Source organism: Hyposmocoma kahamanoa, unplaced genomic scaffold (genome assembly GCF_003589595.1).
Source record: "Hyposmocoma kahamanoa isolate Upper Pololo Valley unplaced genomic scaffold, ASM358959v1 168, whole genome shotgun sequence".
Taxonomy (NCBI): Eukaryota; Metazoa; Arthropoda; class Insecta; order Lepidoptera; family Cosmopterigidae; genus Hyposmocoma; species Hyposmocoma kahamanoa.
In genome coordinates, this window is record NW_020653608.1 from 634197 (window position 1) to 655108 (window position 20912).

The 20912-nt window shown below is 38.1% G+C and overlaps 1 protein-coding gene across 1 annotated transcript in view; it reads right to left on the reverse strand.

Annotated features, from left to right (window-relative positions):
• Nucleotides 1-4278: 4278 nt before the first annotated feature.
• Nucleotides 4279-20912, reverse strand: part of LOC113225593 (interference hedgehog-like) — a 170077-nt gene continuing 153443 nt past the window's right edge. The window contains exon 15 of the mRNA XM_026457929.1: nt 4279-4370. Coding sequence (XP_026313714.1) covers nt 4279-4370 — 92 coding nt within the window. The remainder of the gene's footprint in view (nt 4371-20912) is intronic.

Sequence of the window (20912 nt, forward strand, 5' to 3'; positions counted from 1 at the left end):
ATGCTATTGAATGTAACTTACAATGCTGTCAAAATTGAATTATGTCCATTACAACAAAGAAAGTGGGGTTTTGTATCGATATATGTAATAATAATAAAAAAATTGAAAAGTTTTATTTGTTATTTATACTAAAGCTCAACTCAGGGGCTGATGTTCCTTCCTTTTAAGCTTGACACCACTCTTGGGCCCATGAGCGGCAGTTTAGGGGAAACTGTCGCTCGTTACTGGTGGCCCAGAGATGGCGGCGTTCGTATTTCAACAATCCACGTCCGCCTCTCATGACGGCTGACGGGGAGGTAACATCTCCCGGAAAGCGAGTTGCGGTTTGACGCATTGTCGACCCGCTCACCGTGTCGGAGTCGCGGAAGAATACGAAAGCATCCCCGATATCGATACCAGAATTATTAATTAACTTTAAGACATTTTGTCGAAAATAAGTTACATATATCATTGGATTAGGAAGTTTCCGCTTTATCGATTGGTATTATTAAAATTTAGGGATGCCCAGTGGTTTAAAATACAGCATGGCCATTAGTTTAAAAACATTTAAAAAAGATGTTTAGTTGTGCCTTATTTTACTAATATTTTATGTGTAAACCGTCGAACATAGTCTAGAGGATCTTTTGCAATAGAATTACGTATAATTTTCTATAAAATATTAGTAATGTAAGGCACAACTAAACATCTTTTTTTAATGTAAGGGACATGGTATATTTCAAACCACTGGTCATTCCTAAATCTATCGTTTATAGCATGAAAGAAGAAATTCTAAGAAACTTTCCTCTAGACACAATCAAAATTGGAGCAGACAATTGATAGTTCTGGTATCGATATGGTGAGGAAAGGGAACACACCGCTCTTCTATATATAGGCAGTTACATTTTGCTCTTAATTTGAATATTACTTCTACTAAAACTAGTATTAAAACTATCGTAACTTTAACTTATTACACGATCATGTTAATTTTTTGTAATATAAATAACTTATTTCCAGCTAAGTTTAAAGCTACAACCATTGTGTAAAGGAAAGTATTTAAGAAACAGCAACAAAATTAATATTGATTTGTATGTTGCTTCGCGTACCAACTACCGCTCTTTTTGCACTGTCCATAGCATCTGTGGTCCATAGTCACGTAAGTTGTTAAGCTGTTAGTTAAAATATCGAAATAGTCAATCCGCTTTAGGACACAGTGATAAGTTAGCACGAAAGCTTCTTACAATAAAAGCTTTTGCCTTCGTCCCGCAGCTTTGTGGAAGTTCTAAGATAAATCATATTGTAAGAAACTATGTTGTAACTGAATTTATCAGGATTTTAGCAACGGGTCCATCTCGAGTAAGGTTATTTACGTAAAATAAGTTTGCAATATACAAAAATATATTTTTTCGACCTCGGCGGGTCAATGGCTTGCACACTCACGAGAGTCAATTTGGAAATGTGTTTTTTCCAAATACACGGTGACTTTTTTATCGGTAGCCAAGTTTTTGTACGCATTAGGTATCATTCAAAGACTCAATTTAACTAATTAAACTATTAAGCTATTTTCATAACAAGGAAATTAAACTATTTTTCCGAATCGCGTATTTTTGTTGTTTTCAAATAAACTACCGTTCGGGCCCTTTACAGGTCCCATAGTCATGGTTGACTGAGATAGTAAAGTCATCCACCAGTTATGTCTAATCTTAAGGCAAACCACCCTATTTTTTCACTACAGTTACAAAAGTTATTAATTAAATACCTTATTTTTAATTTTACAAAGAACTTATAATTTACGCTACATCCATTTTACAAATTATTTTAGTTTAACAATGTAAATTTTTATCAAGAAAAAATTATTTTTTAATCATTAATGGAAATTAGAATAAATTAAAACGCATTAATCAGTACTGCAGTCTTATGTCTGTTTGGGATTTTCATGAAAGGAAATACTGGATCCCAAACTGTGGTACGGAGAAACCATCTTCCCTGCTAAAATGAGGAAGTTTTTAATTTCAATTATTATATGTACTCCAAAAAGACAATAAAGTAACCATCTGTAAGCCAACTCGTCAAGACCAATGAACCCTATCACGATAGTTCTGTTGCAATTAGCTAAGGAGTTGGGTAGTCTGCAGACTGTCTGGACGCAGTATCAGACCTTGGTTACCATAATAATCTAATGTCATCGGATTTACATATTATGTACCTAGGTGTATCAAGCTTCAAGTTGGTTGGACAAGCAGAAGAAAAATAAATATCCATTTTATTACCGAGATCACCTTTTTTCGTGGGAAAATTCCTAGGATACCTCTCCGCCGCAGGGGCAGCCAGACTTCTACCGGCTAAAACCCTACCTGTGACGGTAGGTTACCTTCTCGGATGCTCTAGTGGTAGAGATTCGGGATCGACTTTGCGCACCGGAAACCGCCCAGCACCTGAGAGGAGCTACGTCCTCCCCCTCCCATCTTCACGACGAAGCGAGTCACACCGCCCCGTCGTCTTCCTCGCGGCTGCCAAACTTAATGACGAATGGAGCTCTCGCTCCGATCGCCCGCAGCCGCGAAGGTACACCGCCACCAAGCGGGATCGGCTACCTCCTTCTGAAGCATCACCGCTTCACAAAAGGAGACCACTGCCTCATGGGACTCTTCATAGGCCTACATCTTGATCCGCCAATACAGCCGGGATTATGCCAGGATGTTCCGCTCGAAGGCTCACGCGGGACACCCACAGTGGTGGCACTGCGTCGTCAACTTGCGTCCGATCCGATTCAGACACTCACCGAAGCATCCGTGTCCGGTGAGTATCTGTGTCAGTCGGAACGTGGTGACGCACTTCCGCTGGCTCAACCAGACTTCGAGGTTGGGCAGGTTCCACGAAGATCTACTGCTGTGTTCCAGCCTATCGCGCCACTTCTCGAACGCCTGTCGGCGCTCCTGCCACCGCACTTCCGGCGGCGTAGCTTACTCCGATAACTAAGGTCCAGTAGGCACTAACTGGGAAAAGAGCTGATAACATAGTAGTGTCATGGTTTGTGTAAAAATGTGCGTATTATTACCTTTTATATTTTAATAATATATTAAATAGTATTAAAATACAATAACGCTTGTGTTTTATACCGAATCGAATTATAATAAAAAGTTATTTCTTGATTACCTTCAATATCAGATTTTATAAAAAGATGTTCGATTGCGTACTGTTTTATTGTTAACTTCATTACTGAACATGTACCGTCATGTTAATTTGCAATTGTAATTTTTTTATATTATCGATTTTAAATTGTTAGTTTAAAATTATTTAAAAGATTGTAGCTGAAATCAAGAAACAGGAAATATGTTGTCGCGCATCTTTATCGGAATCTAAGAATATTAACCTGACATTATTTTAGATTAGAGGTGTTTTAAAGAAATATAATTTGTTTAAAAAATGTATAATAATTTTGTATTTTATTAATCAATAACTCTTGGATTTTGTACCGAATTATAATAAAAAGTTCTTTAGTTGATAATGTCCTTCAATAATGGATTCCATAAATATATTCCGTACCTAAACATTATTTTATTCTTTCAATCGTCTTCAACTTTAAATAATAAATAAATAACGCACACACTCAACATAGCCCCGCACTAGGGAAACCCTGTATCGCGGGTGCCATGGACACACACATAGACAAGTACAAATTACACCCAAACTCCTTAGACAAATAAATGTAGGCCATACAAATATTTCTCCCAGCCCGGGAATCGAACCTGGGACCTCTGCGTGGCAGTCGGGCATGGTAGCCGTTCGGCCATGGAGGCAGTTGAGACGGAGACTTTTGGCATTGTTAGTACATACAAAGACGTAGGAGAAATAAAAAGTTTTGAATATACCTTCTAGTGAAGCGACTTCTCAGAAGAACATTTTTATAATAATCACGATGAACTTAACAAGACAGCAAGAAATTTATTTGTAATTAGTGCTGAATGGTTGTGTCCACTTTTGAATGATTGATTAGACCTGCTGTTTCTTTAATCCCTCCTCCCAGCCGCCACCGCCGTTCGGATTCGGAACGGACGCAATGGGCAAGTGTTATCACAAGTAATACCGTAGTTACTTCGGTTCGCGAAAAAAATAATTTATTTCTTAATTGGTCCATAAATTGTTAGTAAATTACAAAATGCTTAGGCCTAAGGGTTAGTTATTTACACAATACATAAGGACAGCAACACAAAAACAAAATAACATTCATTTTGTATGCGACCGCATGTAGTCGCATCTAATAAGCGAGCATCGGCGAGTTCCAGGGTGCGGACAACGCGCTCAAGATGCGGCTGGAGCTGTCGCGCAGGCGGGCGGCGCAGCATCGAGGCGCACCTCTTGGGTATGATGGCTGCAAACCCATCCTTGTGCGCCTCCGCGAATATACACCATTGCGTATTGCATATACACGATTGCGTACCATTTTATTGTTAAGTTTCATTAGAGAACATTTTACTGTCATGTTAATTCGCAATTGTAATTGTGGTGTTTGATTGATCTTGAAATGATTGGTTTAAATTGTCGTAAAAGATTGTAGCTGAAGCTGAGAAACGGGAAAGATATTTCGCGCGCATGGCGATTGAGGAGCCATCTATAACGTAGAATATAAAAAGATATTAAGTAGCGCGGGCGGCATTTTGTTCCAGTTTATCGACAAATTGAGTCAAGACATAGTGTTCTATGGTAAAGACCAAAGAATGTTTGTGATCTTAGAGATAAAAGTAAAAGTGAATAAATAACGTTTGAATGACTACTTATGGATATTTAATTTATTACAGTAGTAAGGCAATTCCGTACCCAATAACAGCGCGGCTTGTATATGCGCGCAACCGAGTACGGACGCGCACATTCGCTTAACAATGAAATGCGCGTTGAAACGACCAGTGTTGTGCAATACGCGAGCACCCTTATTATGTTCTTTACATTTCCCGCGTTTGTGCACTGCATCCGGTTGGAATTAGTTTCGAATCCGAGACTACACAAATGTGCAGATAAAATAATACCTGTGATATTTCGGACCGTCATTTCTCGGATTCGGAACTGGGGGTCTACTCTCGCTCAACAGCCGCCCGAAACGATTACTGTTATATAAGTAACACTCGATGAAATTAATTTGGTCGAGTATTATTTATTTGACAGCAATTATTACGGACGGATCTCGGAGCGAGAACGAGAGGACAGGGTCTGATACGAATCGGATGTAGTTCGCATACGCGCTTATCACACAACTGACTGCCTCTGTGGCCGAACGGTTACCATGCCACGCAGAGGTCCCAGGTTCGATTCCCGGGCCGGGAGAAATATTTATATGGCCTACATTTATTTCTCTCATGAGTTTGGGTGTAATTTGTGGTTATCTATGTGTGTGTTCATAGCACCCGCGACACAGGGTTTCCCTAGTGCGGGGCTATTTTGAGTGTATGCGTTATTATTATTATTATTATTAACTGGTAGTTCTTCTGCCGTATAGCTTATCTGTCGAATCCACAAAAAAATACATGCAGTAAAAGTGGTCAGTTAACGCGCGTTAAACTGCAGGCCTCGAAAGAGCTACCTGAGCTCAGTTCGCCATTTTCGCTTTGCATGGTATGGTTGTGTCATTCTTTCGTGCAAATTCTCTAAAGTCGCAGAAAAATGTCTTATTGTGCTGTTTTGGATAGCTGCCCCAAACATATTACCCGTAGTAGTATTTCAAGTCATCGGTATATCGGTATAAGACTTTATTTCAATTTTCTGATTATTTATTCGTTAAGACGTTAATTGTTCGTCGTAGTTCAGGTACTGGCCGCAAGATGGCAGCATATTGTATGAAATTTCGAATCAAAATCGAAACATCATAACTGGCTATGAAGTATTGATCTTTCAACGATATAGCGACTGGGTAAAGTTTAAATTATATTAACAATCCAGAATTGTAACATCTTTTTAGATTAGGTAAACTATGACCAATCACTGCTAAGATTTCATAGTGTTTATTATTTTGTTTATCTGCGTTTTAGCGACATCGGTTCCGATAGTAATCGAGGCTTAAGACACTTCCATTGGTTTTATCCAAGGTTGAATCCAAGAATCTGCCCAATACATGAGTCTCTCGAATAGCGCATGGGTCGAATCACGAATCTGTCGAATCCAGATTTTTTCCTATACCGAACAAAGGCTATGGGCGCTGGATGAAGAGAACCCAGGTTCGATTCCCGGTAGGAATAATTTGAAGGGAAGAAATAATATCCAATTTCCAGTCGCAGTAAGTAAATTGTGACGTACTTAATAGCTTTAGTTGCGAAATGTACACTGGGTAAAGACGACGACACTTACGTTAGACAAAATTAAGAAACTTTAAACTAAATTAGAAACTATGTTGCCTAGTGAGTAAAATTACTTTAACAAACTTCAAAAATAACCGCGAGACAAGCAAAGTTTTGACTTAAACTATTCGCATATTATTAGTAAAGCGTTGAAGTTTATGTTAATATAATTAATTTATATTTTTATTAAAACACTATACATTTTTTAAAATATTATTTGATTATATGAAATGAAGTAAAACTGTAATCATCGTCTACAGTTACGGGTTTCACTACGTCCGACTGTTCGGCTCGGGGACCCTCTAAGAATAAAGCTTAAGCCATTGTCACGTTGCATCCAATTAGTGTGCAAGCAAGATTTTTTTACGGTACCAAGTAACAGGACGAACCACAAATTACACCCAAATTCACGAGAGAAAAAAATGTAGGCCATAAAAATATTTCTCCTGGCCCGGGAACCGAACCTGGGACCTCTGCGTGGCAGTCTGCATGGTAACCGTTCGGCCATAGGACAAATAAATGACATTTTAGTCCGTCTTCAAAAAAGGCAAACTATAGATAAGATCATGCCACGACGGGCTACCACAGCTCTATTATAACATTATTGAACAAAAAAAAACCAAATCACTCGTGTTGTTTAAAATTTTATGACCTTTGAAGCCGGTGAGGTGGAAAGGTCTTGTCCATGAATAATTCTCGATCTTAATTAAATTTTTTTTGAGTACCTACCAATATTGTGCTCCACGGTTTATTAACTCGACCTTCAACTTGACGCCCCTTTGTAAATTTAATTATGAATGGAAATGTCTTTGATTTTTCTTCTTGCCTAATTGGAGTTGAAGTTCATTGAACTTCATTAGAATACGCGTGACGTAGTTGTTGCTAAATGACGAGCCTTACTAAGTATAATTTTACGCCAGGTAATGAGCTTTACGTCTAGTAATTATAGTTGCAGGTTCACTGGGTTTTAAATCGCAAAAATCTAAGAGCTACAAAGTAGATAAGTCCCATGTGTCTTTAGTTTTATTCCTAAAATCTTATCCTTACCGTTAAAAAGTAGATATAGTGCTTTTTGAATAAATATTCGTTGTTGGTCTATATTACAGTAGAATATCGTCGTTTCTACTAAGCAAATAAATGTCTTTTCTTTGTTAAATTGTATTATTACTATAGAAAAATAGTAGTAACAAAAGTATTTAAAAAATTAAACAATTCAGTTAAGTTCAGGTGGTTAAATACGTGACGGCTCCTTGCTGGACGAATGGTCCTTCTCTAGCCGGTGAAGATCGCCGCGGGGAGGCCGCGCCCGTATCGCTGTACGAACTTTTTTTCTTTTCTTAACACCCAGTGACGGTACGAACAAGTCGTGCGCCTGATGTTAAAAGACCCACACGCCTGTCCACAACAGTTGCAGTGCCACTCAAAACTTTACAAAGATCTTAGTGGCATTGACACTAAGATCTCTATTTCTAAAAAGAACTGGTACAAATGATTAAGTGCAGACTGGGAAGCGTCAATGTCCCAGTACGGTGCGGTCCTCCAACCGCTACACTCCTCACATATTTCTTTCTCTTCCACTAGCATCATTAATTTCGTTCACGTCCATTTATTCATGGTACTTTTGACCTGGCCATTTTTAAGGTAATCCCCAATCTAGTTGAGATACGCCAAGATCGATTATTCCCGTTTCCCTCCACGTTCGCTGTATAAATTTATGTCGTAATTCCACTAACATCCATCCATCCTTTTTTACCGCAATATTTATGTGTAAAAAATATATGCAGGAAAACCCCAGAAATTCGTTGCCGGGGACACCTTTTATTATTAATTCGTTCAGTTGGCGATTGAATATTAACATCCGAGGATTGTTTTAACTGGTTTATTCACTTTTTACATACAAACATTCGAAAGCACAAATTACACTAAAATATCAAATGTCACGTGGCGAATTTGCAGAGAAAGCACCACAAGTATTTCTTGTTGATGCGCGTTCGTTTATAAAGCATTCTCACAATCTTTTTAACCACTTCAAAAAAGGCGGAAGTTCTAAATTCGACTGTATTTTTTTTAACGTATGTTACGCGATAACTCTATATACGGCATTTGTGAAGCGATTTTGATGATTATTTTCTGTTGGAAAGACGCTACCTCAGTATTAGACCCATTCAAATTTGAAAATTTGGAAATATTCTATAATTTTAGTTAATAAAGAAAGCAAAGCAAAGATCTGAGGGGCACTGCCACCGCGCCCGTCACCTTGAGACATAAGTTGTCAAGTCCCAAGGGTTCGAACAGTATACGTCTCATTTGAGAAGCCACCACTCGCCCCCTAAGCTACCACCGCCCTTATATAAATGGCATCCCTTCGTTAAATAATGGAGGGTTAAACAAGAAAACTTTTTAAAGCCACTTGATTAGATAGATTATACAGACTATCAGCTGTTCCATAATAAATGTTCTTACCCATTAACAGCTGGATTTTCGCAATATCAAAGAGTTTCCCAAACTAAAAGTTATACGTAATAATGGATGTAATCATCTCCTTCCTGTATAACCTAATATGTAATTACTCTATTCAGTTAAATTAAATTTTACAGCTAGTACAGATGATTTATTAGGACAAACCTTAAGGCCCTATCAACCATCTTCGCTGTACGGGAATCTTGAGAAAATTATGTCCCAACATGTAACCCGCTCGCCAAACTGACGTTAGGCAAATTTTTACGGCAACGTATTTTTGGTTTATCATTTTACATCTTGTACTTTACAGCTGGTTAAATTTCAGGCACATGGGACCACTAGGCTTGGGCCATTATAAGTTTCGATGTATGCTGTCGGTTAATACTGAACGAGAACATCAACGTTCTCTCCACAGAGTATACCTGAGACAACTTATGTCTCAGCGCGAGTTTCTTAATGTAATCTGGAGTTTGAAGAATTAAACGCACTTTGCTTCTAACGTGCCCACTATAGAAATGACAAAAAAAACTTACATAAATATGTTTGAAATGACACTATTTTTTGGTTCTAAATCGCGTAGGTATATTTGTTTTTTCCAACATTTCGGGCACTATATTAGACCCATGGTCATAAGACAGTCGTAACATTCCTATGTATAAGAATCGTGAAAATCTAAGAACCGCTAAATAATTCTTAATTTTATAATTTTAGTTAATAAAAAGGTTGAAATTGATATAGTGATTCCTTACAATGTATTTTGGTCCTCCATTAAAGTTTTGGTTTGAGCTGGGTAACGTGATCTCAAAAACACTGTATAATAAGAATGTTACCGATAAAGTACGGTGGGGTGAGAGAGACGATCAGCAGATACTTAAGTACAGTGATGAATGTAATTGCAGGTTAAGAGATATCGGTTTTCGAGCTGAATGTGCAGATAAAATCTGATAAAATGTTAGAGCACAGGAGTGTTATTGATAGATTGTATCTAAATACTGTCAAAACTTTAAAAGATGCCACAAAAACCAGTTATGATTCTAAAAAGCGTAATGGGAAACATAACAAGTAGTAAGCTAAAACAAACATGTTAAGGCGGCTCAAGGAGAGACGCGGCTCAGGGTGTATATTCCCGTTCTCCGTCCGACATCCCCCGGAAACAATTACTGTCTGGAAAGAAGGGATTTTGGAAACACACTAAAAAGCTCGACGCTGGTGCCAGCTTGCCAGCGAGCGTCGAAGATCAGTACGCGCTAAACCCAATCTCTGAACTTTTTAAAGAATATTTTAAAGTCGATTCCTTGGGGCCGGTGACGAGGGGTTAGGTGGTGAATATAAGCGTTTTACCAGTAAAGAGTCGAGGAGCAAGTCGCCGGTCCACGACGAGCTCAGCGTGGGTTACGTTCCGCTGTAGTTGGTGTACCTACATCTTCCCAGAGCATTGTCTTTGTTTTGTAATTTATGTATAAAGCATTAGTATCTACCTCGGGAGCTCATGAAAACCATTGTTATACCGATACTCAAAAAAGAACGGAAGATACCTCCGATAACAATAATTGCAGAGCAATGTCGCTGGCAACCGTAATAGTAAAAGTTTTGGACGGTCTGCTTGATCGCATAATTGAAACATACGTGAATTTACACCAGGCATTTTCGGGTTCAGGTCAAGACAATCCACTAAAACAGCAATTCTGTGACTTAAGTTAACACCAGTCTACTGTTATTATTTGGACTTGTCGAAGGCATTCGACCTTGTGTCGTACAAGCTTTTGACGAAGTGACCAGCACACCTAGGGAGTTTATCAATTTAACAAAGTCTTAGCATCAGCATCTAACTAACAAAGTTCGATGGACGGCTGAGTATGACTCAAATAAATACCACGGACTGTTAAGAACAGCCAGATTATGTTTATTCATCATATTAGTGTTATGTTTATAACCAGTTTTAGTGAAAAGAATCTTATTTTGCTTAACTCAAATCAACTTTTCATTAATGTACGATGACGCTAATGTAAGAATGTTAATTTCTTTAAACTCAAAGACACTATCGAGCCCAGATTACAAAATTGCCCTTAACCGCAAGTTTTTGCAGGACAAAGATTCTATTAATGAACTGAAATAGTCTGAAAGCGTTAGTAGCCATGATTTGCAGAGAACGATCGCTTTAAGATCATACTTAGTGACGCAAGAGCCGATATGTCGTATTTGCTCAGAGCTTATACCACCACTCAGTTGACTCCCTGTAATTTCACAAGATGACTTTGATTTTTTTTACAGCCTTCAGTGATCGACAAAGAATATTGGGCATGTTAACGACGCCAGATGTCAGTTCAATAAACCCGTGCCGTAGCATAAATTTCAAGAATTTAATGTTACTAGATCGGCCATTCATTAAGACTACGCTCTAAATTTAAACTATTCACGATTGCTAAAGATGCCTACAGATTTGCTCGATTTTTGACGTTCGTTACTATCACTTATTGGCGATCGTTAAATAATAAGATTAAAACGGAACAAATTTTAAAGGACCTACACCCAATTTCACTTCCACAGTGTTGTTCGATAAAAAATAAGTTATTGTTTTTTTTTATACGTGTCAGGCAGATGAGATGACTCCATTCCACCTGATGTAAAATGGATAATGGAATCCAAACGCGAAGGAACCGAGTGCATGTTGATACAATAACTGCCCAAGCCACCTTCACCCTGCAGGCCGACTAGATGCCTCTTCACGCCTCGTTTGAAGGACCCCATGTCATAAGATGTAGGGAATACGTGCCCTGGAAGGAAGTTCCATTTGCCAACTGTGCAACAGAGGAATTACTTCTATATTACCTTTTTTTTGCTTGAATAGTGGTACTTAATCACATATACATAGTTTGTTTTATTTAGTTATTTTTATGACTTACATGTATTAAAATACTTTGGCGAAGTGTCTTTATTATACCTAGGGACGATTTAATAGAATATTTTTTATCGGGGGACTAAAACGAGCCAATATATACCCCGGGTGGTTAGACACCCGAGACACAGCGAGGATATGTCTACTACACCGACGAGGGTGTGAAAACTTTACTTTTCACTTCGATTATGCGAAAAAACTAGGTACGCTCTAGAACAAAATCACGAACCAAAATTCTGAAATTTTCGCAGTATTTTTTTCCAACCAGATACAGACAGATACAACAAATGCAACAAAACGCCACGATTCGCGGTCTTTGGCAATCATGAGCGTCTTTTTGAATGAAATTTTGCAGCGCAGCAATCTATGTGAAACTGTATAAGTTGAAATAAACTTAAGTAAACACTTTGACTAATTATTATATTATTAAATTATACGTGAGGCGCACTATAAGTTTCCGGGATGAATAAGGAAAAAATACTATAAATGGTCAGAAATGAATTTATTGTTTCTCAAAATATTCTCGGTTAGCGCTAATGCACTTTTTCATACGAATGAACCAATTTTGAAAACATTTTATACCACTCCTCCGTGACATTCATGAAACATATTTTTCATACTCTTCGGCAGCTTCTTTAGGTGATGAAAATCGTTTACCACGTACCTGGGTCTTAATTTTTGGAAATAAATAAAAGTCACAAGGTGCCAGATCGGGACTACGCGTGATGGCTCATAAGGTCAACGTTGCTCACCTTCAAAAATTCATTTGTTTGTCTGGACGTGTGAGAACTGGCATTATTGTGGTGCAAGATTATACGGCGTTTACGGTTATTTTTACGGAGTTTGTCAATAACTTCCGGCAAACAAATGGTCATGTACCAATCACATGTTTCGGGATCGTAACTATAAATCCTTGTTTCGTCACCTGTTACCAAGTGACGCGATCCGTTTTTTGAGGCTCAGTCAAACTGTGTGGGGACTACCGAGAGCACAGCTTTTTCACACCCAAATGTGTAGTATTGATTGTATTTGACTCATGCCTATACCTAAAGATGCCCGAATCTCATGGTATGTCACATGCCTATCTGTTTTGATCATACGGCGCACAGCATCGATGTTTTTGTTGTTCACAGCAATGGACGGGCGACCATCACGAAATTCGTCACTTAGATTCACACAACCGCATTTGAATTCTGAAAACCAGCTATAAATAGTCGTCTTGCATGGTGCTTCATCGTCAAACGCAGTTTGAAGCCGAGCGAAGCTCCGCTGAGCTGTTGAATTACATTTAAAGTTGTAGAAAATCATACTTCGAAAATTTTTACGAGTTAAATCCATGGTGATGTAGACAACCAATTTCTAAAATGATTCCACAAAGTAAAAACAAGTGACAGATGAAACAAACTGTATTCTACAGACAAAGAGTTTCATTTTCCAATGTTGTAATTACTTTTTAAATGTTGTTTATGTAAGTGGCGAGTTCCGGAAAGTTATAGTGCGCCCCATGTATTTGTGATTTAAAGTTAGCTGTTATGGACAGACGTGTCACTTAACACGTCCCGTCACTTGGCATCATAAGAAGAAAGATTTTAACTACATATTTTTTATGCTAAAATGTAAAAGATAAAATTTCACATTATACATAATAATTGGTTTCATGTAGTTCGTTTTATTATATGATTTTCACGTGATATAAGCATTTTTTACGCGTAATCACGTGTGGTTTTATTACATCAAGTGGGTACGAAATGTTATTTTATGGGATTGCGTGAGTATAGTTTGTAAATTATCGTATGAAGACTCTATATGCCGCAAGGCGGATCATGGTGATTCAAAATACATTCCTCTTATACCTTTATAGCCTGTGTATCAAAGGAATGGATTGAATTCGATTTATGGAATTCTGTTGACAATAATATTATTGAAACGCTCGTAGCGGGATGAAATTTGCAATTGCTTTGGCTTTCTTTCTTCCTTGTTCTGGGGTTTCTAAAAATAGTGATTTTTCATAGGATTATTGGTGCTATAGTTTCAGAGTACAATGTCATGGCGATCCTTCTGTATAGAAGATGGAGCTATAAGAGAGTGTTAAAAATAATTTTTACTTCTCATGCTCTAAAAGTACGAAGTGGTGAAATTACAGGCACATGGGACTTGTTAACTTAGGTGTCTCAAGGTGACAGGCGCAGTGGCAGTGTCCCTCAGATCTTTGCGATTTAAAGCTCTGAGTGACAGGCGTGTAGTTTACCATGGGCGCACGACTTGTTCGTGCCATCACTTGATATTAAAAATAATCACAAAAACAAAAAAAAAGATAATTACACAGGGCACACTATAAGTTTCCGGAACTCGCCACTTACATAAACAACATTTAAAAAGTAATTACAACATTCGAAAATGAAACTCTTTGGCTGTAGAATACAGTTTGTTTCATCTGACTGTCACTTGTCATTACTTTGTGGCGTCATTTTAGAAATTGGTTGTCTACATCACCATGGATTTAACTCGTAAAAATTTTCGTAGTATGATTTTCTACGACTTTAAATGTAAAGCACCATGCAAGACGACTATTTATAGCTGGTTTGCAGAATTCAAACGCGGTTGTGTGAATCTCAGTGACGAATTTCGTGATGTCCATCGCTGTGAACAACAAAAACATCGATGTTGTGCGCCGTATGATCAAAACAGACAGGCATGTGACATACCATGACATTCGAGCATCTTTAGGCATAGGCATGAGTCAAATACAATCAATACTACACATTTGGGTGTGAAAAAGCTGTGCTCTAGACCCCACACAATTTGACTGGGGCTCAAAAAAGGATTGCGTCACTTGGTGCAAAGCCATGCTTACCAGATCTACAAAGGGGCGTTAAATTTGGTGTAGGACATAGTAACAGGTGACGAAACAAGGATTTATAGTTACGATCCCAAAACTAAGCAGCAATCGAGCGTATGGGTCTTTCGAGATAAGCCGAAACCAACCAAAGTGGAGCGCGTGCAAAGTGCCTCTAAGCGGATGATTACTTCTTTTTTTAATAAAACTGGACACGTGGCTACTGTTGCTTTGGAGAATCGTTGTATCGTGAATAGTGATTGGTACACGACCATTTGTTTGCCGGAAGTTATAGACAAACTCCGTAAAAATAACTGTAAACGCCGTATCATCTTGCACCACGATAATGCCAGTTCTCACACGGCCAGACAGACAAATGAATTTTTGAAGGGGAACAACGTTGACCTTATGAGCCATCCTTGTGACTTTTAATTATTTCCAAAAATAAAGAACCAGTTACGCGGTCAACGATTTTCGTCCCCTGAAGAGGGTGTCGAAGAGGATGACAAAAAGTTTCAGAGATTGTCGCCGAGAAGTGGCATAAATGTTTTCACAATTGGTTCATTCGTATGAAAAAGTGCATTAACGCCAACGGAGAATATTTTGAGAAACAATAAATTCATTTCTGACCATTTATAGTATTCTTTTCTTAGCCATTCCGGAAACTTATAGTGCGCCCCGCGTATTTGCGGGACAATCCCAATCAAGTAGCATGTACTTGTAACTTCACCAGTACCATTAGCCTTCAAAACCGAAACACAGTAATGCTCACATTAATGCTTGGCGGCAGCAACAGGTAAAGAAGCAGTATTTTCCTGGACGAACTCTTTCACAAGGAGCTTTACTGCTGCTAAAAAAACATCATGGGTAGTTAAGAGTGTCTAGTTCAAAAGAACAAGTAAATGTAAATTTTACAAATGTAGACTGCCTCCGTGGCCGAACGATTACCATGCAAGTCGTGCGCCTGTTGATAACCAACACGCCTGTCCATAACAGTTGCAACGCCACTCAGAGCTTTAAGAGTCGATGCTTCCTCAGCTCGAATCCAAATTGAGACTGTCTCCGTGGCCGAGCGGCTACGTTGCCTGACTGCCACGCAGAGGTCCCAGGTTCGATTCCCGGGCCGGGAGAAATATTGCATGGCCTACATTTATTTCTCTCGTGAGTTTGGGTGTTAATTTGTGGTTGTGTATGTATGTGTCCATGGCACCCGCGACACAGGGTTTCCCTAGTGCGGGGCTATGTTGAGTGTATGCGTTATTATTATTATAATTTTAAAAGAAATCTTCTACTTCGACAAAGGCGACAACAAACCCAATAGGAATAAATACACTCATACCACTTCCAGCAAACAAATATAAATATATCGTGGACTCGACCCTTTCTAAATTACCTTATTCATTTAACGCCGACACCCTGCACCAGATGCGGATTTATTTGATTTTTTGAGTATAAACCTCTGCGTAAACGACGCTTTATGCCAACAGATTTAGGGCCCCTTTAAAAGCACTCCATATTTCGAGAATCATCCTTCTAGAATATTTAGTTTATTGAAGGCACTTTCCTTATATTTCAATATTACATAATAAAACTTATATTTTTTGTTGATTTATAGAATAGAAATAGAAATAGAAACCATTTATTGTAACGCCACATTATAAAAAAAAAACACAAAAACAAAGACTAATACTTATAACTAAGACAGAAATAACACAAAGAACAGCGTAAAAACATTTCAACAACAAGTTGCATAATACTATACTGACATGTGTGCGGCTGTGGCGTGTACAAAAGGATCCCATTCAGCTAAAGTCACAACCAAGGCTAGGTTGTGACGCTGGTTTTCAATGGGCCCTAGCCGAGTGAGTGAGAGTGACTCTTATTCAGTGTGCGATTTGACAAATCGCACACTGAATAATAAAGTGATTAAATTGGAAAAGTATTTTTTTTATATAAAAATAATAGCTCCTTGCCTGTTTCTACCGCCGAGCAGTAATGTGAGCATTAGCGACTGCGTTCCGATTTTGAAGATACGGGTGCTGGTGAATTTACAGACACGTGGTACTTGTCAACTGATGTCTCAGGGTGACGAGCGCAATGGTTTAAGAGTCGGTACCACCTCACATAGCTTTGGTTCATTCTGCAAAACAGTGAGTGTTGAATTAATCACTTTGAAAAAAATATATAATAAAATTGAGCATCTACAGATTACAATTTTCACGAAAGGAAAAAAACACAAACTTACCTCGTAATTTTACAAGAAAACCGCTGTATTCAATGGGTATTTTACATATACTTACCCATTTTTTTTAAATCAACTTAATAAATAGAACACGTGTAGTATACGATATACATTTTTCAAACTGCTTTATTTTCGTTTATAAAAAAATAAATTCTAAAATAAATCCCACTGTCCCTGCCGCTGGACCCGCGCAATAGAATCGATTCAGTACATGAAAAATTTAATAATAAAAGTAATAATAATAACGCACACATTCAACTAGAGAAACCCTGTGTCGCGGGTGCCATGGACACACACATAGACAACCACAAATTTCACCCAAACTCACGAGAGAAATAAATGTAGGCCATATAAATATTTCTCCCGGCCCGGGAATCGAACCTGGGACCTCTGCGTGGCAGTCAGGCAACGTAACCGCTCGGCCACGGAGACAGTCAATCTCAATTTGGATTCGAGCTGAGGTAGCATCGACTCTTAAAGCTCTGAGTGGCGTTGCAACTGTTCTGGACAGGCGTGTCGGTTATCAACAGGCGCACGACTTGTTCGTCGTGTTGTTGAGTATTGCCAGACATGACTAAACTATTAACAGTAATTACAGGTGACCGCGGTGTGTTTTTTTATGTTCGATAACTCCGATATTTCACAAAGATTACACGTTCCATGGTCACGGGTTCACTGGTGAGTCAAATATCGGGAAAATAAAAAGATACAATACCGTGATAAAAAAATTTACTACTAGTAATAATCATTTAGTGAATAACCACGAAAGTCTTAAAAACTGTATGACAAAATTGTTGTAGACTTGTATTATTTTTGTCAGTATTTCGAATAAGTTACTTTAGGAATTTCGTTTAAAAGTTACTAAAACGAGTTTGCAAGTTTTTCATAGCTTTATTTTCTTCAGGCAATAAGATTTATATCCTGTACCAAGCCGTTAACATCATTGTGCACGGAGTTCTTGTAAAGAGAGGATTACTGCCTTGTCTCACCATTGTGGCTTAACTTGATAAAACCTTCTTTTATGATATCAAGTAACTAAACAGAGTGTAAGGGACACGCTTAGAGTGATGCCACACGGGCGCCGCCAGTGCGTTGCGTCGTCGTAACGTAACACCGCTTACCGCAAGAGCACTCCCCACTTGATGTCCCTGCTCCTTGTCCAGTGCGCACGCGTTCCGTTGCCGCGCGCCGTTTGAACGAACACGTGACATCTAGTTCTAAATTATATATAGTACAACGCAGCTTCACTGCTCCAGTGTCGCAATGCCGACGGAACGCATCGTGTGGCTTTTGACGCACTGCTTCCGATTCGTAAGTGTTCAAAATATGAATATAGCTAGTACTTTGGATTGAATCGATAAGCGTGGCAAGAGGCTTATAGGTGACACGGAATTAGTAGATGCGAAGCAGAGCCTTGATCATCGCTGTAAAATTGCCTGCTTATCGGTTTTCTACAGGATATATCACGGAGAGTGTGCGATGGAATTGCATAATTTAATTCCGCCTTCCCCTTTCCATCATCGGGGGGCTAGACGTAGGCTGGGGTTTCACCCCTATCTTGTGGATATTCCCAAGGTTCGCACGAAGCGTGTCGCTTCCACATTTATATGACGAGCGGCTAGAGAGTGGAATTCCTGGGGACTTATTTCCCGTATCGCTATAACTTGGGCCTTTTCAAGGCGAGATGAATAGGCATTATTTAGGTGTGCATGCTACATCGTCGACCTCATCGTCACTTTCCATCAGGTGAGATGGAGGCCAAATGCGCAATTTTTTTTCTAAAAAAAAAAGAAAAAACACTTAGAGATAAAATGATCCCAGTGACATTTCGGACAGTCTCATTTCTCGAAACGAATACGCAATGCGCAAGCGCGCTAATTACAATCGCACTGCGATTACAATAGTGTTATAACTGGAAATACGTTAAATTGAAGATTATACCATAGTTAAACGTAAAATTTGATTCTCTACACGTCGATAAAACTGTCGTTAGAATATTGTAAAAACAACTAAAATACGTCTACTTAACTCAAAATGAGACACGCTTTATGTGAGCTAGTTCTGAACAAATAGTCCAAAATGTATTCAAAAACATGAAATTATTTATTCTCTTTTATTTTTAAATAAATATATTTGGCAAGTAGGAAATAACCTATACATAAATTTACACAGATCTTTCACGGGAAGCGAGTAATTCGTTTTTCGTCGATTCGGAGAAAATACACTTTTTGATATCTCAATACACTACAATACAACTCTCAAAAAAACTCAATACAATACACTATTGTATTAACAGAGCGATATGACAGTTGTTGCAAATCCGAGAGCACTGCAGCTGCGCCCATCACTCCGAGTACATTAATACGATAATAAGTCTCATGTGCCTATAATAATTTTACTTATACCCTTCAAAACTGAAATGCAGTAAAGCTCACATTACTGCCTGGTGGTAGAAGTATGTATAGCCACGACATTTTCATATCATGTACGTGATTGCCGCAAGCTGTTACTAATATTCATCATAAAAGAAGACTATTAACTTTAATAAGAAAGAGCGTTCGGGTAAATAAATTAAAAAATATATATTCTTTTAAGTCTCCTTTGAAAACGAACTGTAAATTGGTATTTTTATTAGTACCCGATATCCAGCTGTGCTCCGACCGAGAAAGCGATTGAACAAATTCCAAAGGGCCCGAGTAATGTTCCCATAAAGCTGTCTAATTGAAATCCCTGCCCTGTCTACCGAAAAGATTTAGAGACTTCACTACAGACCCAATATAAATAGCCCTCTGCTGGCCATAGCTCCTTATAGTACTGAGCAACGTGTTAATAGCAACTACAAATCATATTTCACAAAAGAAGTTACACCAAATTCATTTTGCGCAGAATGAGAACTTTTTTACTATACCCAATTAAGCAGATTAACCTGCTAACTCCTGAGTTAAGTAAAAACTTATAATAGGAATTAGTGCTCCTTCACTCGATAGAAAAGTAAAACAAAAAACATTAACTCATTTTGCGCAGTTATAAAACATATATATAAACACAATATCTAGATGCTATGGCCAGAGAACAAAAAAATAACAAGAATGGACACTCTCCGCCCCTCCCTAGCTTCAGATACCGCACCATGCCCCGCACATTGACGATCACATTGACTGAACTACAAAAAGGCTGTCGCCGAGCCGTTTTCGCGCTAAGGCGGCTTTGATATTTGAATATAGTTTTCATTTATTCATTACGAAACTTGTACGTTATTAAATAACATCATAGCATTTTTGCTGTGTACGGCTGTTTATCATCATTTAAACGGGATAAAGAGAAGGGTTTCTTTCATTTTTCTAAAGACGAAACGAAGATGAAAAACACTTATGTCTGAGACTCATTCAGTTATTGTTTCCTTAATTTATTTAGTACAGTGTAATATATAATACAGACTTATTATATCAATATAATGAGAAGCCATAACTTTGTGACCTAGTAGTCAAGGGTTCTCGAATTTTCAATTTGTATTGCCGATAAACATTACGTAGTGAATATACCTAATTATTAACAGGTAAAGATAAACTTGAGACACGCCATTTTAAATACATTGGTTACCTTATTTTAAAAGTACCTGTCCAAAATATAACATATTAAGTATAACACTTATATACATATATACATTTTAAATATTCAATGTTATTCTAGTTAGTGAATAAATGAAAAATATAATAAACATATGTAATTATTAGGATTCTATTAACAGAATTAAAGATAACAGATTCGCGTTAGAATTTTCGACAAGTTGCCGCTCTGACTGAAAGTGCCAGAAAATAAACTCAAAATAACTATATCGCACTGAAGTAACAAACAAAATAATACTCTAATTCAATTTCAACACTACGTCAAACGCTTCAATGCTCGAAGTGAAAATCACATCAACTTGATTAAACACGCCTAATGCATTTACACCTATTTTTGTTCACGTACTAGCGCGTGACTAGCGAGTAGCGTTCGCATAACAATATGTATTAACATTTAAAAACTTTCTTTTATATTGTGCAAAGATAACTTTTGAGCGCAATAACGCTGTATCCGAAACACTAGACACTTGAAACTGTGTTGGTTATAGTTCTGGACTCATTTCGTTCAAAATGAAACAGGTGCATTCACGCATCGTGCAGACACAACTTG